General features: G+C 39.9%; 1 protein-coding gene across 5 annotated transcripts in view; it reads right to left on the reverse strand.

Moving 5' to 3' along the window:
- The window catches only part of LOC110146094 (E3 ubiquitin-protein ligase UBR1), a 120,408-nt gene extending 109,424 nt beyond the window's left edge, over nucleotides 1-10,984 (reverse strand). For 2 of the 5 annotated variants that reach the window (XM_070469087.1, XM_070469086.1), the window contains exon 1: nucleotides 10,788-10,984. In XM_070469087.1, coding sequence (XP_070325188.1) covers nucleotides 10,788-10,868 — 81 coding nt within the window. In that variant the 5' untranslated portion in view covers nucleotides 10,869-10,984. Of the gene's footprint in view, nucleotides 1-10,635; nucleotides 10,732-10,787 lie in introns of those variants that run through there. The other 3 variants (XM_070469083.1, XM_070469085.1, XM_070469084.1) reach the window with 3 other exon arrangements.
- Between the last annotated feature and the right edge of the window lie 12,417 nt (nucleotides 10,985-23,401).

Here is a 23,401-nt window from a genome sequence, read left to right on the forward strand (position 1 = left end):
CTCACCTCTTCCTTAAAGTCCATGTAGCTCTAAACTCACCTCCATGAACACTTCACTAACCAACCTAAGGAAATTTCTCTCTCCCATAAGTCCAATACAGCACTAACTAAAGGAGGTACACATTCAGAACCTAGATCTTTGCTAGATAACATTAGTTACCTTTAAATGCAGACATCAAGCCCCTTCAACCAGACTGTTAGCTCCCTGAGGGAAGGTACTTTACTTCCAAATCCTCGTATCCCCACAAGCCTATCTCTCAAGTACTTAACACAAGTTCTCAGTCATTGCTGAAAGCCATGGACTTCTTGCTAGAGAGAACAAAGCAAATAACATTAAACCTTCCAAAACTGTTTACAAAATTCTTACAGAAGCTAAAGTACAATTATACTGTTTCACAAAAATCCTCTTCTAGATGACTGCAACAACTATGAAAACCTTTTTTCAGCTAAGGTTTCTTTCTTTTTTATCCTCAATAAGAGAAACTATCCAGGATGTACTTTACTGAACGACATGTTCAGGAATTACTGGTGACTGGAGTAGGTTTGACTTTGTTCTTTGGTTGGTTGCTTTTAGTATTTTCTCCAATTTGAGACATGATAAAGAATTTTAAATTTTCATATTCAGGGGAAAAAACATTTTTTTTTCAATATTTAGATAAGGGAAGACTTTCCTAATCGACTGTTCTGTGAAAACAAGTTCTCACACATTCAAATTCTCAAACATTCCAAATATTTTCCTTGTCCCCATGGAGATTAAAGATATTCTTTCAACTCTGACCCTGGGACTGGGGTGCCTACTTGGGAACATCAGTCTGAAAATGGAACTTACTTTAAGTATACTAGGTCCCTTTTGTTCAAATCACAACTTACGCTTCCTGAGATAACTGATGGACATCAACAGTCTTCAGAGGGCCTGTAATTCTGTTTCTAATTCCCTTGATTTAAAGGCATAACAAAATCTGGAGCCTGCAGAATTGCTCATAGCAAGTACTGGATTTGTAACTGGAACACCTCTAGGAACCAAGAAAATTTTTGGTTACACTAAAATTTTTTGTAATACTATCTGACAGATTTATGAAGTTTAAAAACAAGCAAACAACAAAAACACTAGTTCACCCACTTATCCCATAGGGAAATTGTCTATACCTGATAATCAGCTCCCTAAGCCTGTCTAAAGGCTTCCTCTCAGCCAGTTTCCATTCTTACAGCCCAAATTAAACCAAAATCTACCTTCCTATAACTTTTAAGTTATGCGGCCTGAAATAATCCTGTTACAAATTACTCTGCTCTTTCACCCAACAACCTATCAAATAAATGAAGATACATATTAACTCCCATTAGTCTCTTTATTCCAGGGCTAAAAACAGGAAAGTAGAAACTGAAGAATATTTGTTCATTCCTAGAAATGAAATTTAGCCATCTATAAAGACATGGTATCCAGACCACACTCCATGTTGATTACTCTTTCTCAGAACATTTAAAATATGCTTCTAAAAAATAAATAAATAAATAAATAAAATAAAATATGCTTCTGTATTTCCCTTATCCTGGACACCAAGCTGCTTAAAGAGATTTTTTTTTTTTGCTTGCTTTCTTTCTTTTGGCAGTCATATCATGTTATGATGTAGTGAGTTTGCAAAAAACTAAAATCCTCAAACCAGTCACATACAAGAGATTTAGTCCTACACACAAATACCCAGTCCTAGACAAAAGGCTTTATTTTCATGGCAATTAAATCTCACCTTGTTAGTTGTAATGCAAAATCTAGCCTAAGGAGATGTGTGTGTGTCCTATAATATCGTTATATCCTTATATTGTTTGTACATATGGTATGTCTACTATGTCTTCAAGGCATTGATAAAATTGTTGTTTTGTTGTTGTTGTTTAGTTGTTAAGTCATGTCCAATTCTTTTGCAAGCCCATGGACTGTAGCCCACCAGGTTCCTCTGTCCATGGGATTTCCCAGACAAGAATACTGGAGTGGGTTGCCATTTCCTTTTCCAGAGCATCTTCCTGATACAGGGATCAAACTCAGGTCTCCCGCATTGGCAGGATTCTTTACTACTAAGCCATTAGCCAGAATCAAATGTACAGTAAGTGTGACAAATAAGGCCCCTCTCTCTTCTTCCCTGTTGAAATAATATACTTATACACATGCTGTCAGCAGTCAGTCTTTGAAAGCATCCCATCCCTACTAAGCCATTCTCTTCCCTTTTTCTCTGACCATAGGTTCATGCTCCAATTTTCAAAGCTCTCCTTAAAGTCTCTTGATGAATGAAATCTGCTTTCCTACACTATGGGGTACATATCTCATATTCTCTTTCTACTGTGTTGAGTTAGTATTCCCAAATAAACTAAAATTCTTTCTCAGAGTATGTGTATATAAAAACATACGTGGGAAAAAAAAACAAAAAACATACGTGGATAAATTAACAGACTTTTCCTCCTGTGGCTAAAGTCATTTCTAGCTTATCCAACTATACCAAAAGTTCAAAGGATTTGTAAAAGGTAGTCCATAAAGACACATTAAGTGGCTATAGCCCTACTCCTCCAAACAAGTCAAAGAGATTTCATTCTGAAGAATAGCATTAAGTAACTTATTTGAAGGAGAATTATATTTAAGTGATGAACAGCAGACGCCATTCTGGACAGGGCCTATGTCATTCCTGAATAGCAAGTAGGCACTTAGAGAAGCACAATAACTCTTCTGAGGGTCTTTCAGTAGCATTTATTCAGTACACTGTATTTCCATAAGCACTGAGCTTACTACAGAGTGTAACAACATTTAAAAAAATAAAAGGACTGTACCAAATGCTTTTAAATAACAAACTCACCAAATAACTATTGGTTCTTCAATAGGAGGTATGTTAACCACATTATCTTGGAAGAACACGTAGGAGTTCATAGGAATCATTTGGGACTAAAGAGGCCTTAATAGTCTGTTTTAAGCCATCTGAGTTAAAAGCTTAGAGAAAATTGTTTCACAGAGCCCAACATATGATTAACGCCTTCAAAGAAATCTAAGGTAACCCTCAAAGCCAGCACACATAAAGAAAGGATGGGCAGATACACTGGTTCATCCTGTGTCACTGATTTATACACACATCTAGCCAGACAGACTATGCACTGCTGAGAATAAAAACCTCTTCATTTGCAGGACAATGTCTGTTATTAAACATAAGCAGTCCCTCTCAAGCACCAGCTCATCTATAGTAAGTTACTAGAAGGACTGAAGCTGTCACTCTTGACTTGTAGTTTTAGAACTTCATTTATGACTCTACAGGAGATGCTTATGGAAAAAAAGCAACAGGCACTAGGCCCTGCTATGATCTGGTGGGAAAGCACTTGAGCCTGGACTCAATAGACTGGTTTTCATCCTCATCTTCTTACTCTAAGTGTGTTCTTACTACAGAAAGCTGTGCTCTGGCCTAAAACAATACAGATACAAATGTCTAAGGAAAAATGCCTTCACACTGAAAATGGTGTATAACTTCTCACTCCTTCCTCTCTCAACATTTTAGAGTCAACTATCAACAAAAGACTATGTTATCTTTTAAAGATCCCCTACACACATGAGAGTGTAGGTAACTTTTCTTTGAGTTTTCATAATGATTACTGCACAGACATAACAATAATAAACTTGGGGGGGAAAACCAAACAAACCCAAATCTCCCCATTTGGGCACAAAATAACTTCAGCAGCAATAGAAATGTCCTTTATTCTAATGTGGTGGTAGTTACATAGGTATATACATTTGTTAAAACTCATCAATCAAATGCTTCAAATGGAGAATTCCCTGGTGGTCCAGTGGTTAGGACTTCCTGCTTTCACTGTCAATGGCCTAGGTTCAATCTCTGTTTGGGGAACTAAGGCCATAAAAAACACCTAAAATGGATGCATTTTATGTACATAAATCATACCTCCATAATGTTGATAGTTTTTAAATCCTTCCTCAATTTTAAACTTTTAAGCCTCATTATCTCTTAACCCCTTCAACTCCTATTACCTTTGCTTCCACTTATGTTTCCTCATTCTTTCACTCATTCATTCATTAAAATTCACACACTCAATAAAAAATTTGAAGCACTGTGCTCGGTATCAGAGATACAGACGTGAACAAGAAACATTTCACGTTCTCAAGGAGTTTACTGTCTAGAAGGACATACAGACAGTAAACAGGCAATGCCGAGTACAGCCTGAGATGCGCTGCATACGAGGAGTGTGTAAGGGAACGCACAGTGGTACCTCTAACCTGGCTCTCCCGCCACAAGAACCCTGATGTGCCTCCAAATGTTTCTCAAACTCCCAAATTCCCCTTTGTGACCGCAATCTTCAGTCCTTCCACTTATGTCAATTCCATAACCTTTAATACCTCAAATCCTACCAATTTCCCCAGAACTCCTGTTTTGGCTTTCCTTATCTCCCATTCATCCCAGGCTCCAAGGTTAGCCACTATCCTAATGTGTCCCTCATTCACCTCTCATCCTCCATCCACAATCTCCCTCCCCCAACCACCACAATCTTGCTAAAACAAATCACTTATGTGGATTCTCCTTTATTCTTTGCTGCTGCTGCTAAGTCATTTCAGTCATGTCTGACTCTGTGCGACTCCATAGACGGCAGTCCACCAGGCTCCGCCATCCCTGGGATTCTCCAGGCAAGAACACTGGAGTGGATTGCCATTTCCTTCTCCAATGCATGGAAGTGAAAAGTGAAAGAAAAGTCGCTTTATTCATTGCTGCTGCTAAGTCGCATCAGTCATGTCCAACTCTGTGCGACCATATAGACGGCAGCCCTCCAGGCTCTGCCGTCCCTGGGATTTTCCAGGCAAGAACACCGGAGTGGGTTGCCCTTTCCTTCTCCAATGCATGAAAGTGAAAAGTGAAAGTGAAGTTGCTCAGTTGTGTCTGACTCTTCACGACCCCATGGGCTGCAGCTTACCAGGCTCCTCCGTCCATGGGGTTTTCCAGGCAAGAGTACTGGAGTGGGTTGCCATTGCCTTCTCCAATGCGTGAAAGTGAAGTCGCTTTATTCATTAGGAGTATATAAATGTCTGCTGTATCAAGCATATACCAGAACAGATCAGTGAACAAGTCAGACACAATCCTTTCCTTTATACATCCTGGTACGAGAAGCAGACTTTTTTTGTGTTTTTTTTTTTTTTTTTCAGAAACAGACATTTAAACAAATAAAGACAATACAGTAATTACAGAAATAATTGAAGGAAATAGAGTGCTTTGACAGAGAATGGTAAGAGGAACACATCTTTAGACAAGTATCATGAAAAGGCAGAGGAAAAACACTACAAAGAACAGCAAGCAAAGCACAGCCCTTGCAGTAAGACAGAGACTGGATTTATTTCAGAAACTAGGATGGCTAAAAGTGGGTGAAGAAAGCAACAGAAATGAGGGGAGATGGGGGGACTGCATCAGGCAGGATCCTGAAGAACCTGTAATGAGTTTAGATTTTATTCCAAGTAGACAGGAAACCACCGAAGGGTTTAGGCAGAAGATTGACATGATCTGATTTAGTCTTTAAAAGATTACTCTGATTGCTCTGTGGAGAATGGACTGGAAGAGGGCAAAAACAGAGGCTAAGAGACCAGCTAAGAGACCACTGCAGTTGCCTAGGCAACAGATGGTGGCTAGGACTAGAGAGGTGGAGTGGAGAAAGAATGGTCTGTGTTCATGAGCTATCCGGAAAGCATCACCTACTGAGACAGGGATAACAAAAGTTCATCTGCCTCCCTTCTTTGCGCTCCCCAAACTCGGTCTTTCCTCACAGTATATGACAAAGGCATGGTCATGAATGCTTAAGTCAAAAACTGGGGATCCAGATGTCATGTTTCTTCCCTTTTCTCTCTTGCCTAATCCATAAACAAACCTTTCTACTTCTATCATACTTCCAAAATCTCTCTCCAATCCATCCACTTCTCTTCTCCAGTGACACTGCTCTAGCACAAGCCACCATCAGCTATGGCTTGGTTACCGGAGTTGCATCCTAACTGCTCCTCCATCTGAAACACTTTTCAGACATCCAAGTGGATATATGAGGAAGGCAGTTGGATCTGTGATTGTGGCGCTCAGCAGTGAGATGACCCAGAGATATAAATTTGGGAACTGAATGCATACAGATGGTATTTAAAGCCACAGAACTGGATGAAATCACACGGACAGAGGATGAACACAGGGAAAAGAACAGAGTTTAGTACCGTACCAGGAGGCATCTTTTGAGATGGACTTAATAAAGAAAATCCAATTAATGAAGACAGAAGGCAGAAGTTCTGTCAGACCACTCCACATACTATAAATTCCCAACCACTGTCAGTCTTCACCTCCCTAGACCCAGTAAACCACCTTCTCCCAGAAACTACCCCCATAACACTGCACTACTCTCATCTCCTACCTGCCTGGCTGCTGCCTTTCTAGGTCCTTCACTTCCTATCCCTGAAATTTAATCATTCCTGTCTCCTTCCTCTTCTCCTTCACTTTCTACCTCTCTCTCCAACTGTCTCTCTCTGTGTATGTACACACACACACACTCCTCCTCAAAGATCTTATCCATCCCTACAACCTCAACTTACAACTCTACACTGAGAACTTCCAAATTTTTCTGGCTAAGCCTTAACTTTAAGTGTGGCCCACAGACCAGGACTTCATTCAAATGGCATGCTTGGGAAAATGAAAATTCTCAGACCTCACCCCAGACCAACAGAATCAAGTCTCCTAATGATTCTTAAGCAATGGCTCATCAAATAAATGTCCAATAATTCATACCCATTATTTCTAATACTCTAACATTCTAACAGCTGTGAAAAGAAGAGAAGTGAAAAGCAAAGGAGAAAAGGAAAGATATACCCATTTGAATGCAGAGTTCCAAAGAATAGCAAGGAGAGATAAGAAAGCCTTCCTCAGTGATCAGTGCAAAGAAGAAGAGGGAAAGAATAGAATGGGAAAGACTAGAGATCTCTTCAAGAAAATTAGAGATACCAAGGGAACATTTCATGAAAAGATGGGCTCAATAAAGGACAGAAATGGTATGGACCTAATAGAAGCAGAAGATATTAAGAAGAGGGGGCAAGAATACACAGAAGAACTGTACAAAAAAGATCTTCATGACCCAGATAATCACGATGGCGTGATCACTTACCTAGAGCCAGACATCCTGGAATGTGAAGTCAAGTGGGCCTTAGGAAGCATCACTACGAACAAAGCTAGTTGAGGTAACGGAATTCCAGTTGAGCTCTTTCAAATCCTAAAAGATGATGCCTCAGCAGAAGCCACAGGACTGGAAAAGGTCAGTTTTCATTCCAATCCCAAAGAAAGGCAATGCCAAAGAATGCTCAAACTACTGCACAACTGCACTCATCTCACACGCTAGCAAAGTAATGATCAAAATTCTCCAAGCCAGGCTTCGGCAATATGTGAACCGTGAACTTCCAGATGTTCAAGCTGGTTTTAGAAAAGGCAGGGGAACTGGAGATCAAATTGCCAACATCCGCTGGATCATTGAAAAAGCAAGAGTTCCAGAAAAACATCTATTTCTGCTTTATTGACTATACCAAAGCCTTTGACTGTGTGAATCACAATAAACTGTGGAAAATTCTGAAAGAGATGGGCATACCAGACCACCTGACCTGTCTCTTGAGAAATCTGTATGCAAGCCAAGAAGCAACAGTTAGAACTGGACATGGAACAACAGACTGGTTCCAAATCGGGAAAGGAGTACATCAAGGCTCTATATTGTCACCCTGCTTATTTAACTTATATGCAGAGCACATCATGAGAAATGCTGGGCTGGACGAAGCACAATTGGAATCAAGATTGCTGGGAGAAATATTAATAGCCTCAGATATGCAGATGACACCACCCTTATAGCAGAGAGTGAAAGGAACTAAAGAGCCTCTTGATGAAAGTGAAAGAGGAGAGTGAAAAAGTTGGCTTAAAGCTCAACATTCAGAAAACTAAGATCATGGCATCTGGTCCCATCACTTCATGGCAAATAGATGGGGAAATAGTGGCTGACTTTGTTCTTCTGGGCTCCAAAATCACTGCAGATGGTGATTGCAGCCATAAAATTAAAAGATGCTTACTCCTTGGAAGGAAAGTTATGACCAACCTAGACAGCATATTAAAAAGCAGAGACATTACTTTGCCAACAAAGGTCCGTCTAGTCACAGCTATGGTTTCTCCAGTGGTCATGTATGGATGTGAGAGTTGGACTGTAAAGAAAGCTGAGTGCTGAAGAACTGATGCTTTTGAACTGCGGTGATGGAGAAGACTCTTGAGAGTCCCTTGCATTGCAAGGAGATCCAACCAGTCCAGCCTACAGGAGATCAGTCCTGGGTGTCCACTGGAAGGACTGATGAAGCTGAAACTCCAATACTTTGGCCACCTGATGTGAAGAACTGACTGATTTGAAAAGACCCTGATGCTGGGAAAGATTGAGGGCAGGAGGAGAAGGGGATGACAGAGGATGAGGGTTGGATGGCATCACCGACTCAATGGACATGAGTTGGGGAATCTCCAGGAGTTGGTGATGGACAGGGAGGCCTGGCGTGCTGCAGTCCATGGGGTCGCAAAGAGTCGGACACGACTGAGCGACTGAACTGAACTGAACATTCTGATTGCATGTTATGTGATGTCAGAAATTTGAGAAACTTCATGCCTGTTGATAGCAATATGACAAAAAATAAGCTTTCTAAGAAGGAAGTTTGATATAAGAAAAATAGAAATAATAATACCCAGAGACAAGACTCTAATGGAATTGGTACAATTTCTTACACCTTTGTAACTGTCCCATATTTACTATTTTTGTTTTCCCCTGCCTCCCAATGGCGATTTAAATTCAAATTGTTCAAATGTTAAAGAATCTCTGAGCCTCTTTTGCTTAATTAAAAAGAATAAGTAAACTGGAAAGCTTGTATCTCACTCCACAGTCAGGATAAAATTGAAAATGGTATTTTTAAAAAATATATTTTTTTATTTATTTCTTTGATTGTGTTGGGTCTTAGTTGCAGCATGTGGGATCTACTTCCCTGACCAGGGATGGAACCCCAGGCCCCCTGCATTGGGAGCATGGAGCCTTAGCCATTGGACCACCAGGGAAGTCCAAAAATGGTATTTTTAAAAAAGAACAGGAAAGTAGGAAGATGCCTGGGGTCCTAAAGTAGGTAGAGAGATCCAAGCCAAAAAAGTAATATGGAGGCTTACCAGTCACAGGTCTTCATTCTCCCTCTCTTGTACTAAAATTTGTGCACTTACCAGTGTCTCTAGAGTGTGAGTAACCTGAGGCTACTACATTTCTTTTGTCATTTACCTACTATCTTGCAAAACTCAAAGTCTTGCCCAAAGAAATCTAATGTATCTTGAAGAGTTTGCAACATAATTCCAGCTCGACTCCTGTACCATTATCTACTGTTCTAACTAAATCCAGTCCAGACTGATGAGGTTTTCTTGCATCACCTGCAAGGAATTAATGTATCAAAGTTTTAAATAAATGCTTGTCATCTTTAGCAACACAAAACTACAGTAACACTTCTGACCACAGCAGTTTCTCCACTCCTTCGAAGATGTAAAATGCACAGGTTTACATTATGACCAGATGTTTCAGCTGCTTCTAAAGTTTCCCTATCTTCCTACTTCTTATCATCCCAAACATATGCTTCCTCCTTTAAGAGGGTGAAATGAGGTTGAACTGTGACTTGGGTTAGAGAACGGTTGCAAGCACTGCCCTAGCTGATGGCCAAACCCTTATTCCAATTTCTCCCCCACCTGATTTTTATCTTCTAGCCAGTCTCTTCAGTCCCTGAGGTGGACTCTTATTTCTGGAGCTCACTCTGTTCTCTTATAAACCAAAACTCAAGTGTCCGCAGGGGTAAAATACTTTTATAAGTGCTTTTATTAAAACTGCAAACCAAAGAAACATCAGAAAGAAGTGCACATCCCACACTTTTCTACATGCACTAATAAAAGGCCAATCAATAAAACTCAATATCAAGCAGTGACCAGTATTTGAGTATTTTCTGTTATCTCCCCATTAGATGCCTGGGGACATCCAGAACATTCCCAAGTGTTGCCCCCTACCTCTTATCCTCCTCAGTCAGCTCTCTCCCTGCAGTCAGACTACTGACTCAAATTTACTATCTCTGCCTTCTCATTTACCCCACCACCCAAATATAAAGGAAAAGCATAGATGCCGATATTAATTAATGGTATCGCTCTGACCTGAAATGTCTGAACATCCCTTTTTCGCCTTTAAAAAACAACGGCAGAAGACGGGTTTCTCCACTGAAGACTGGGCCTGGGTTCTAAAGATACTACAACGTTGTGCTACCCACCGTATCTTGACATGAGTTGACAGTGGCAGCATTCCCTGCCACTATCAGGCCCCACCCAGGCAGCTATGCGATACAACACTAGGTGCTGCGTCCTGGACTCCTATCGTCAGGAGGGGTTAACACTGCGTCTATCGGAAAATGGCTCGTCCTCCAAAACCCCCATATCAGATCATCTAATAACATTACTATTTCTTTCCACGTCAGGATAGAGACATGCTTGAACTTGTCAAGGCTAATAAATTACAAAGTCATTATATTCCAGAGACCTGGCCGGCAGGAATGTGAGTGATGACTAACTTTTTATTCTGTGGCTTCCATCCAGATCAATCCATGCGACTCCCCATTCCTGTAGCTACCATAAAGGGTGAAGCCCCACATCCTCGTGAGCGCGGTAGGAAGGGACTGGGGTGGGAGGAGGTTACAAAAGGAACTGGCCTTCAGGGACTTACAGACGCCAGTTGCTGAGGGGTCTGCGGCAACTCCGTGCTGACTTCCATCCTCTCTGTGTCCCCAGCCTCTTCGTCCGCCATCTTGAGGGAAACTGACGCCCGCAGTTCCAGACCCCCCGCCAAAGGCGAGTGGAAACCTGTGGCCGGTCCCAGAGACAAGGAGCGACACTTTTACGACGGCCCCTGAAGTTGGGTTTGACGCAGAATCGAAGAGCGACTTCCGGTCCGCTTCCCGGAAGCAGGCGTCACGGCCGGTGCGGCTGGAGGTTTACCCTGTTTTCTTAGTCACTGGGCTGAGTGAATGAGTGTACTGGTGGTTTCGATGCTGGGAACTGTTACATCTATGAGGTAAAAAGCAAATTCAACGTCCATTATAAAAGAAAAAAAAAACACAAAACACTGTAGAAGCTAAGTGACAACCTGCCATGGTTCTCTTTCTGGTCGGGTTGTTGTGGGTGTATTTTGCTTCCAGAAGTACCTGCACTGGTTCTCCAGAGCCCACAAAAAAATGGAAACAAAAACAAAAACTCAAAAGTTTTTTTTTTTCTTCTTCTTTTTTTTCTCCATGGCTAATTCATGTCAATGTAAAAAAACTCAAAAGTTAAGCTCTGTTTAGGAATGTAACCTGTGGCCATTTCCACATGCACGCAAGAAAGCTTGTACCCCAGCAGTTCTTGGGAGAGGTGGAAGAAATAACGAAAAATTGAAAATGTAGTCATTCATCGGTAGAGGAAAGACGAAATAAATCGTGGTATGTCCGCATTATGGAACATCATGTAGCTCTTAAAAACAATAGAGTAGCTCTATATGATACGGTAAAGATAAATGGGAGGGGAAAGCAATCAAGTTGCGGCAAACCATGTTTTGGCGCTTAGATACGTTTTACATAGCTACATTTTAAATGCGAAAGAAACAATGCTGAAAGGGAAGAGAGCAAACTATCAACGTTCTGAGAAACAGGAGTCTTCTGTAGTGTACTAAATTGTTGACAAAATAAGTAACTTTAAAATGAATTTTTTAACAAAAGGAAAAAATAAAGCTCCTAACGCTCTGGAAAGAATAAATAGTAGTTAACTATTTGGGAAAAGATTAAATTAGATCTTTATCTCAAATAGTATATAAAAATAAAAAATTGAGGTGTCAACTGCTTTAAGAAAGTAAGAAGTAAATACATTTTATAGTGTTGGGATGGAGAAGGTTTTTTAAAGCATGAAAGAAAAGGCAGAAAATATACAATATAGAAAATATTAAAAGGCAGAAAATAGAGACAAATAATATAAAAAGACTGTGCATGAATGCATGCTAAGTGGCTTCAGTCGTGTCCGACTCTGTGCAACCCCATGGACAGCAGCCCACCAGGTTCCTCTGTCCACGGGATTTTCCAGGCAAGAATACTGGAGTGGGTTGCCATTTCCCTCTCCAACTTAATCGCTGTCACGTCTAACTCTTTGGAACCCCATGGACCATGGCCCACCAGGCCCCTCTGTCCATGGGATTTCCCAGACAAGAATGCCATTTCCTTCTCCAAAAAGAGTGGGTAGGTAATTCCAAAAAAGATAGGCAATTTCATCAAAATTAAAAATTTACACATAAAAATAAACAAATTTTAAAAGTGAAAAAAAACCTGGGTAGAAATTCCTACACACTCAGACCAAAGGATACAATCCCAAGAAGACTTCCAATTTTGAAAATGGATAAATACATAAATACTCACCAATTTTTATAAATATATGAAAAAAAAAACCTAACAAGTAAATAAATGCAAATTAAGGAAAAATGGAATTCACTTATTGCCTGTAAATTTGGTAACCACTTTTTTTTCTTAAAGATAGTCACCATTGTTGATAAGTGGAAGGGTACTTATATATTGTTATGTAAAATGCAAGTGTAAATTGGTAAACCTGCAGGAAAACAATGTGGCAATATTTAGGATTCTTTTTTTTTTTTTAATGTGTACTCCTTGGCTTGGTAGTTGCATTTTTAAGACTATATCCTGGAGAAATAATTCAGGATCAAGTGAAGTTTTAGCTACATCATTATTGGCAGTGGAGAAAAATTACAAATAACCTAGATGCTGATAATAAAGGACACTGGCTAAACTTCAGTCACACATACAATGTAATACACTGCAGCCTTTAAAAGTACTGTAGAACATTGGTTCTTAAAGTGTGGTCCACAGACCCCATGAGGATTCCTAAGATTGGGAAAGTTTGTGAGGTAAAAACTTTTTGTGGTAATGGTGAAGAAGTTATGTGCCTTTTTTTAAGAAAAACATGTTGGTGTTTGTAATTACTGTTGCAGAAGCAATGGTGGGTGAAACTTGGCTGCAGCACAAAATAAAGGCAGTAACACCAACAGCAACTAGTCACTGAAGTCACTAGTCATTTCTTCACCACCTTTCTTTCTCTTGCTTAAAAAGGATGGGGGTGGGGAGGGTGAGGAGCCTGTTTCCCTTAACAATGTTCTTGATGCAACAGTAAAAATTACTAATTTTATTAAATCTCAATCTGTGAGTCTTCTAATAGTCTGTATAATGAACAGGGAAGTATACATAAAGCTTTTCTGCTATATCCGAAGTGTTACGGTTGACTTGAAGAGAAGCACTTCTGTGATGGAGTTGCTCGCTGAACCAGCCACCTTTATCGTGGAACACTATGTTTATTTAAAACCACTGACAGATAATCTACGGTTATTCAGACCTAGGTATTTGGTAGGCACTTACTCAGATATGAACAAATATGCCTTTCTCTTCAAGGAAGATTTTTTTTTGTCTATAATAAAATTCTAGCTTTCAAGTGAATGTTTTGTGGAGAACTTGTGTCTGCTGCTGTGAATTGACAAAGTCTTAGTGAATTTGGTGGGATATTAAAACATAATAATGTGTAGTATTGTATAATGAAAAATATTGACATTTGGAAGATCCATATAAGTCGATGAACCTGTATTTTCTAAATGACAAATACAGGATGTTATGAAATCCAGCATGGGTAAAAAGATCTGTTCAAATTGCTAAATAGACCAGTAGAATTCAATGCTACAGAGTACAAAAATTTCAGATTCCACATTGAATTAATCTTTAAGATTTTGCTATTGGACCAATTCTGGTGTAGCTTCAAAGAGTAATATCCACAGTTATCTGAAAACACACTCCTCCTTTTTCCAACTATGTATCTGTTTGAGGCCAGAGCTTCTTCATATCTTTGAACAAAAACAACATGTTACAGTAGATTGAATGAAGAAACAGATATGAGAACCCAATTGTCTTCTATTAAAAAGATTTGCAAAAATGTAACATATCACCACACTTTGTTTTGGAAAACCTGTTTTTCATTTATAAATGTTATTTATTTTAACATAGATTGGCAGTTTATTTTAGCCAAATTGTTAGTTGTAAATTTTACTCAGTTTTAGTTTCTAATACACTAGATATCAACAGATCAACATAAACAGAAAAATTTTGAGTTACCTAAATTTTAAAGAATATAAAAATATCTTGAGTCCACAATTTGAGAGCCACTGTCATAGAGGCATTCTTACTGACTTGGGATGATATTGGCCCAACATATTATTGTGTGGAAAAACCAAGTTGCTAAAACAGTATGATTCTATCTTGGTAAGACAAATGCACCTAGATATTTAATGAATACTAATCACCAAAATATTAATCTCAGTTACCCTGAGTTGCAAAATTGTGGAAATTTTATTTTTCTACTTTGTGTATTTTCTTGTTTTTCTTACAATAAGTGTTTATTGCTTGTTTAAAATTTAAATCTACTTTTTTAAGTTAGAAAAATTACTGAATACCCAGCTATCTAACTAGATAGTAGATATAGACACCCAATCTATCCAGATCACAAATCTCCCTTGCCAATGTCTTCCCTGATCTAACCCATTGCGGTGGGGTCTTTGCCTCTTCTTGGAGGAACTAGTAGCTCTACAGCTTTAATTTGTTAGTTCCTTAAGTGCAGGAACCAAGCTATATACATAGAAATGTCAACTACTATGTTAAAGATTTTGATCCATGTTAAAGTTTAACTCTTGGGATGTCCCTGGTGGTCCAGTGGCTAAGACTCTGTGCTCCCAATGCCAAGGGCCAGGGTTCAGTCCCTGGTCAGGGTACTAGATTCCACGTGCCACAAATAAGAGTTTGCATACTGCAATTAAAGATCCTGTGTGCCACAACTAAGACCCAGTGCAGCCAAATAAATAAATATTCAAAATTATATACAAACTCTCAAAAGAATCCTATAATGTTGTTCCTGTTATCACCACTGTACAGTCAAAGAAATTACAGCTTGAACAAGGGAGATTATTTGTTCAAACCTGAAATTGGTAAGTAAAAAAATGTAGATTCAAAACCTAGGTCTGGGGACTTCCTTGGTGGTGCAGTGGGTAAGACTCTGATTGCCAGTGCAGGGGACATGGGTTCAATCCTTGGTCTGGGAAGACTTCACATACTGAGAAGCAACTAACTAAGCTCATGAGCCACAACTGTAGCCTGCACACCCAGAGCCTGTGCTCCACAACGAGAAGCCACTTCAAAGAGAAGCCCGCATACCACAGTGAAGAGTAGCCCTGCTCTCCACAACTAGAGAAAGCCCTCGCAAAGCAATGAAGATCCAGCACAGCCAAAAAAGAAAAAAAAAGAGCGCCAAACCTAGATCTGACTGGCTTCAAAAATTGTAACTTTGAGCACTTCAGTCTCCTACCTCCTATTTAAGAAAGAGACAAAAAGAAGGAAAGAAAGAAAGAGGGCAGAATAGATAAATTTCAGTCTCTTTTACCACTTTCTATGTTATAAATGTCTTCATTAGGTATCTGGCACACATTTAACATCCTAGTGCATTTATATTAGACATTTTACAGGGCATAATAAATCACAGGTTATATAAACTTAGATTTATCATTGCCTTTTCTGATCTAGACAAAGGTGTGATTTGGCCTAGTTTAGAATAGAATTATGAATTTCTTTGATTCTTATACAGAGACATACTTCTTTTCTAATTAATGTCGGTTCACAGTAACTTTTGTGAGTAAATAAGCTACACAATCATTTTTCAGGTCCCATTTTACTGTTTGAAGTGTTATCAACAACTGATACTTTCTGATTCTCCAGGATGACATAGTTGGGACAGCCATGCTCAGAATGGTTTTCCTTAGACTCCTTATTTATGGGTTGTATTAGAGGTTTTCAACCCTGGTTACACATTCAGTTCAGTTCAGTCACTCAGTCTTGTCCGACTCTTTGCAACCCCATGAACTGCAGGCTTTCCTGTCCATCACCAACTACTAGAGCTTACTCAAACTCATGTCTGTTGAGTCAGTGATGCCATCCAACCATCTCATCCTCTGTCGTCCCCTTCTCCTCCTGCCTTCAATCTTGCCCAGCATCAAGGTCTTTTCCAGTGAGTCAGAATTGGTTGCACATTAGGATCTTCCTAATACCAGGCTTCATTCTAGTGATTTTGATTTAATTAGAAAGGGGTGAGACTGGAGTGTTCATTTTTTTAAACCTCTCCCAAGTGATCTTAATGAGCAATCAGGAACCTTAAGGTGATTCCATTATATATGTATGCATTTTTTTTAAACTTTAAACATTTTATTTTGTATTGGGGTATAGTAGATTAACAATGCTGTGGTAGTTGTTTCAGGTGAATAGCAAAGTGACTTAGCCATATATACACACATATCCATTCTCTTCCAAATCCCCCCTTCCATCCAGGCTGGCACAACATTGAGCAGAGTTCCATTTGCTATACAGTAAGTCTTTGTTGGTTATCCATTTAAATATAGCAGTGTGTACATGACCTTCCCAAAGTTCCTAACTATCCTTTTCCCCATAAGTTCATTTTATGAGTCTGTGAGTCTGTTTTGTGAGTAAGTTCATTTGTATCATTTTTTTTTTTTAGATTCTAGTTACAAGGGATGTCATATGATATTTCTCCTTCTCTGTATGACTTCATTCAGTATGACACTCTCTAGGTCCATCCATGTTGCTGCAAATGGCATTATTTCATTCTTTATAATGGCTGAGTAATATTCCATTGTATATATGTACCACATCTTCTTTACCCATTCTTCTGTTCCCTGCTAGCTCAGAGGTAAAGAATCCTCCAGCAATGCAGGGCGATCCTGTTTTAATGACCTCATTCTCTGGAATATTTTCTTATGTAGAATGATAGTAGCATCTGCATAATTCCTCCTGCCTGATACAAACCCTTGCTATTCCTCATTGAGAGTAGGGAAGAGTGGTCTTCCTAGTTGGTCTCCTTACTTCCTCTTTGCTCAAATTTATATTCTTAAATATAAATCTGATCATATGACTTACCTCAGTGTATTAGGCAACTGCTCTATAGGCTAAAGTCTAACCCTTAAGCATGACATTCAAAGCCCTTCTCAAACTGGCTTGAAATGATTTTTGCTAGTCTTGCTTCTCTGACACCACTCACCTTAAACTATCGCACTGTGTTTCCCACACACTATACAGTCTCATGCTTTCTGTGGTTTTGCATAGGTTAGTTCCTTGGCCTAGAGTGCCCACCTCCTTCACAACTCTTGCTATAAAGAGATTTTGGTTAATTCTTTAGGGATCAGCTTATATAAGACTCCATCTGAGACGTTTTCTGATTCAGTCATTCTCCAGCAGGCATAATTCTCCCTCTGTGTTTTCATTGCACTTTAAATGGCTCTGTGGTAGCACTTAGTATGTGAGAGTTATCTAGATGCCTGTTGACCCTGCTAGACTGTGAGATTCTTGAGAACAGGAATTTTGTCTCAGTTTTGTATTCATTAGCACACAGTGGCTGCCTGCCATATCGTGAATGGTCAAAACTTATGGAAAAATCTCAGAAAAGATGAAAGCACTACATGATGCAAATTACTATGATTTATAAATGGTTCTTAAAATACAATCTTAAAAATCAACTCATATCCATTGGCAGATGAATGGATAAAGAAGTTGTGGTACATATACACAATGAGATATTACTCAGCCATGAAAAGGAACGCATTTGAGTCAGTTTGATGAGGTAGATGAACCTAAAGCCTATTATACAGAGTGAAGTAAGTCAGAAAGAGAAAGATAAATATCGTTTACTAATGCATATATATACGGAATCTAGAAAAATGGTACTGAAGAATTTATTTACAGGGCAGCGGTGGAGAAACAGAGAATAGACTTACGGACATGGGGAGAGGGGAGGAGGGGGTGAGATGTATGGAAAGAGTAACATGGAAACTTACATTACCATATGCAAAATAGACAGACAACGGGAATTTGCTATGTGTCTCAGGAAACTCAAACAGGGGCTCTGTATCAACCTAGAGGGGTGGGAGGGAGGTTCAAAAGGGAGGGGATATATGTATACCTATGACTGATTCATGTTGAGGTTTGACAGAAAACAAAATTCTGTAAAGCAATTATCCTTCAATTAAAAAAAAAATCAACTCATAGAACATGCAGTAGTCCCACAATAATTTCCAAATCCAGCTTAGAAACTAGCACTTATTATATTTATTTCATCATTAAAGGCTTCTTTCTAGGAATCTTAGAGTTTTCAGCCTGAGACCTTCTTAAAATGCAAGTTATCTTTGAGAAGGATGACTTCCTATCAGTTTACCTTTTGGTAGGGCTCAGTTTAACAGATGCCTAAAATTCAAGTTCTATGAATGGTGTTAGAGGTTGGGTTTCAAAAGACACTAACTCTGAAGCAGAGATTAGTATACAGGTTTATTAGGGAGATCAACACCTGTAGGAAGGAGAAAGAATGGGAAAGAAACATGATTAGGCTGAGGGAGAAGCTGACCTGCAATTCAATTTGGATGCAGGCCTCAGCCAACTCTCTGGTGATTTCTGAAGCTGAACTCATTCTTCAGAGTCAGGACCAGGGTGAGTAGGCCTTTGTATCTTTACATTGATCAGTCATTAGAAGTGGGCAGCCCTGGCAAGAGGAGTTGCCTTGAGCAAGGCAGGCCTCTTCAGCAGAGGCAAATATTCCCTTCCTGCTGAGGCATTTGCAGCCAGCAGCACTGCTAGCAGTGAGGGAAGTAAGTCCTTTGTTCCTGAAGGGGGATTTGGGTAGCACATTGTGGTTGCCAACACAGGAATGGTGAGAAAGCACTGATAAAAGACAGCTAAAAATGCCCAAAGGCAAATCTCACCTTCTTCAGTTTAGCCTATGGCCTTGGGAAACTGTGTGACCATGGAGACTGTGGGAACTCCAAATGCCTGGGATTTGAATCCTGAGTTCACCACTTCCCTGGTGACTCAGTTGGCAAAGAATCTGCCTGCAATACAGGAGACCTGGGTTCAGTCCCTGGGTCAGGTAGATCCCCTGGAGAAGGAAATGGCAGCCCACTCCAGTATTCTTGCCTGGAGAATTCCATGGACAGAGGAGCCTGGTGGGCTATAGTCCATAGGGTCACGAGTCAGACACGACTGAATGACTAACACTTTTCAGTTTTCACTTTCACCACTTCAGCCTACAAAGAATTAGGCAAGTCTAATCGAGTCTCTGAGCCTCAATTTTCTTATCTATAACTATGTTGAAAAAAATTTCCCTGTTTAGGTAGTTGCATGAATTAAATAAGAAAACATGTATGACACTTTGTCACTCTCGAATGCCATACAGATATATCATGTTACAAATGTTTGATTTGTTGATGAATTAAGAAACTAAGTATCTGTTTATCTGTTCAAAAACTAGCAGGTAACAGAGAGGTAGTACAACTCTTATATCGTTTCCTCTTTAGCTCTTGCTCTGTATGCTCCATTGATCCAAGAGGCTTCCAAGATATCTACCTTAAGGTTTTTTCTTTAATACTATATTTTGATGCAGTAAATTCCTTCCCTAAGAATGCATGTGAATTTGGTAGTATTATCTTGGGCTGGAGGAATTGTAATTGAATTATATGTGAGCTATTTCTGTATTAATGTCTTACAGGGATATAATTTATGGCCTTGATATATGAAGTGCTAAAGATGGGAGCTGATGATCTTAGAACAGAAGGCAGCTTAGGCACTCAGGAGCAGAATGGCAGAGGACAGATACAGAGGAGCTTAAGCTTTTGAGAGATGTGGGAAATGACAAACCCGAGCTGCTGATGACTGAAAGAGCTTGGGCTGTGAACCCATGAGAAAATCCATTAACCCCAAATGTATTGACTCATGTACTCTTTAAAACAGTTTTGAGAAGCAAATTTTGCTATAGTTCTCATTTTAGAGATAACAGTGGGTCAAAGAGGTTATTAGATTTGCCTAGTCAATAAAAAGTGACAGAGCTGACTTCAACACAGATTTTTCTAAGGTTTTTAGCCACAAGACTATATTGCCTGAAAAGTGTGACTTCAGCCTGAAACCAATGGGTACTCCTGGAGAAGAGATTGACAAAGGAAGGGCAATAGTGGAAAATAACTCTGTGAATAAAGTAATAAAAGAAAGGACAGTGACTTAGACCTGGGTAGGTGGGGTGAATCGTGGATAAAAAACCAGGGAGACCCAAAAAAGGCTGCCCAGGGTTTAAATGAATGTGTTATTTTTACCGAGAATTTTCTGAAACTGCTTTATTGTTTCAGTAAGGCTACAACTGAAGGTAGAGGATGAAAAAGATGAGAACACAATAATGTTTCTTTGGGTGGGGGGAGAAAAAGGAAGAAAGGAAGAATTGAGTGAAAGAAGTGGAGATGAGGCATGAAGAAAGCAAGGACTTGTGACCTGCGTTGAAGGCAAATGGAGTTGGATTATAGAAGAGTCTAACGACCTTCTTGGCACGAGACAAAATAAGAAGGCAAAATAAGAAGGCAAAAGCAGACAAGAAGGTGAAGTGAGCAGACAAGTGAAAGGAAAAGGGGGATGAATGAAAATTAGTGGAGATAGAGAAGATAAAACTCTAAACAAACTCATAAAGACATAAAGTAGGATAGTGGCTATTAGTGGCTCATGGGTAGGGAGAGAAGAAGGAGGAATTAATGTTTAATGATTACACATTTTCAGTTTGGAATGCTGAAGAGTTCTGAAGAAGGAAGGAGGTGATGGTTACACAACAAAGTGAATGTATTCAATGCCACTGAATTGTACACTTAAACATTGTTCAGGTGTGAGCTCAGTCACTCAGTCATGTCTTACTCTTTGTGTCCCCATGGCCTGTGGCCTGCCAGGCTTCTCTGCCCATGGAATTTTCTAGGCAGGAATACTGGAGTAGGGTGCACTTCCTACTCCAGGGGTTCTTCCCGACCCAGGGATCGAACCCATGTCTCTTGTGTCTCCTGCATTGGCAGGCATATTCTTTATCACTGGCACCATCTGGAAAGCCCTTAAATATTGTTAAGGTGTATAAAACAAGGAATGTTACCAACCATTCCAGTTTGACAAGGATTAAGTTGCAACCCACTGCAGTTTCCAACCCTGAAGGGAATTTAAAATGGAGAAAATAGGAAACATTCTGTGCTTTGGATATAAGGATACCTAGATAGTTAAGATGCATCTCTAAGGAAGGCTTTCAATGACCCCAGATTCTGGCATCTACCCACATTTGGAAAAGCACTAAAATCACTCCCTTGAAATATCTGTTCTTTTTGATTAGCTGTGATCTTTTTATGACTGACCACATGTTTTTCACAGCAAAACATTCACATATATACTGACTACTTCTTGCTTCTCCACAGCAGTTTCTTAGAGCTATCTGAGATGCTGTCTCTTGGGCTATGGTTCTCAGTAATGTCTGTGAATAAAGCTGAAACTTACTGCTCTCAGGTTGTTTGAGTTTTTCAGTCAGCAGATATATAATGTGTTCAAGAGTCCTGGGTTCAATCCCAGGGTGGGAAAGATCCCATAGAGAAGAGAATGGCTGGCTACCCATTCCAGTATTCTTGCCTGGGAAATTCCATGGACAGAGGAGCCTAGTGGGCTATAGTCCATGGGGTCACAAAGAGTTGGACATGACTGAGCAGTTAACATAGGTATTTTATCACAATTTTGAAAACAATTAAAAAAATCTTTATAAACACAAACCTCTTTAGATTATACTACTTTAACTCTCTGTGGTAATTGAAACCATGCCCCACAGTGACAGGAGTAACTAGTGTAGTTATAAAGGTAGTTGTAGAAGTCCCAGGAGGGGTCTATAGGTAGAGAGGGAAACCTAGGGAACTTCGGGAGACCACTCTACATTAATGATAGCTCAAGAAAGGTATTGGAACCTCATGGAGTGAAGCAGGCTTGACTTCACTTGAATCCATAATAAAAGCATGAGATATATCTCAGGTCATTAGGTGAAAGAAAAAAATGTTACCACCCTTTTACTGATTTGAATCTGCATGATGATAGTCCTAGTTTGACCTCATAGGGTCAGACACTCTCATGCCCAATATGAAGGAGGAGCTAGTGATGTAAACCTGACGTCTATCTGAAGAATGAGGAAGAAGGCAGTCTTTTCCCCTGCCCTGCTTTCCTTTGATTGTAAAATTGTAGCGCTTGTCTGGAAAATCCCACGGGCAGAGGATCCTGGTAGGCTATAGTTCATGTGGTTGCGTAGTTCATGTGGTTGCGAAGAGTTGGACACAGCTGAGTGAGTTCACTTTCACTTTAGCTGGATAGAGCCCCTTGCCTGCCCACTTGCATCCCTTACAAGCTTCCTATATTAATAAATCTACTTCTTGTCATCACTTTGCCTCTTGCTAAAGTCCTTCTGCACTGGGAGTCAAAGAACATGAGTCTCAGTAAGTCCAGACACAAGGTGAGTGATTCTAATTAAAAGACCATAGGTTCAAGTCCCAGTCTGGGTTTAGACTAGGTTTGAGTCCCAGTCAGAGATGCATAGTTTCAACAGAGTTAACAGAAGTGGATAACTAATAAAAATTGTTGAGCTGTCTTACAGAACAGCAGATGTGGTAACAGTTTGTTAAAACTGCTCTGCTTGTAATGGCCTTCATTGATTACAGTCACTTTCTTTCTTGTTAATTGCACACTCTCCTAGCTTCACACAGCCCAGTTATTTTACAGGAGCTTGGAGTTAGCTCTTGCCCAGTGCAAGCTAGCCCTGGACTGGTTAGGTCCATTGACCTTTAAAACTCAGGGTGGGCAACTATCGGATAAATAGCCTCTTGATATCAGTTCAGTTCAGTTCAGTTCAGTTCAGTTGCTCAGTCATGTCTGACTTTCTGCGACCCCATGAACCACAGCACGCCAGGCCTCCCTGTCCATCACCAACTTCCGCAATCTATCCAAACCCATGTCCATCGAGTTGGTGATGTCATCCAACCATGTCATCCTCTGTCATCCCCGTCTCCTCCTGCCCTCAATCTTTCCCAGCATCAGGGTCTTTTCAAATGAGTCAGCTCTTCACATGAGGTGGCCAAAGTATTGGAGTTTCAGCTTCAACATCAGTCCTTCCAATGAACAAGGACTGATCTCCTGTAGGATGGATTGGTTGGATCTCCTTGCAGTCCAAGGGACTCTCAAGAGTTCTCCAACACTACAGTTCAAAAGCATCAATTCTTTAGTGCTCAGCTTTCTTTACAGTCCAACTCTCACATCCATACATGACCACTGGAAAAACCATAGCCTTGACTAGAAGGACCTTTGTTGGCAAAGTAATGTCTCTGCTTTTTAATATGCT

This window comes from Odocoileus virginianus, chromosome 6, assembly GCF_023699985.2.
Source record: "Odocoileus virginianus isolate 20LAN1187 ecotype Illinois chromosome 6, Ovbor_1.2, whole genome shotgun sequence".
In the NCBI taxonomy this organism is placed as follows: Eukaryota; Metazoa; Chordata; class Mammalia; order Artiodactyla; family Cervidae; genus Odocoileus; species Odocoileus virginianus.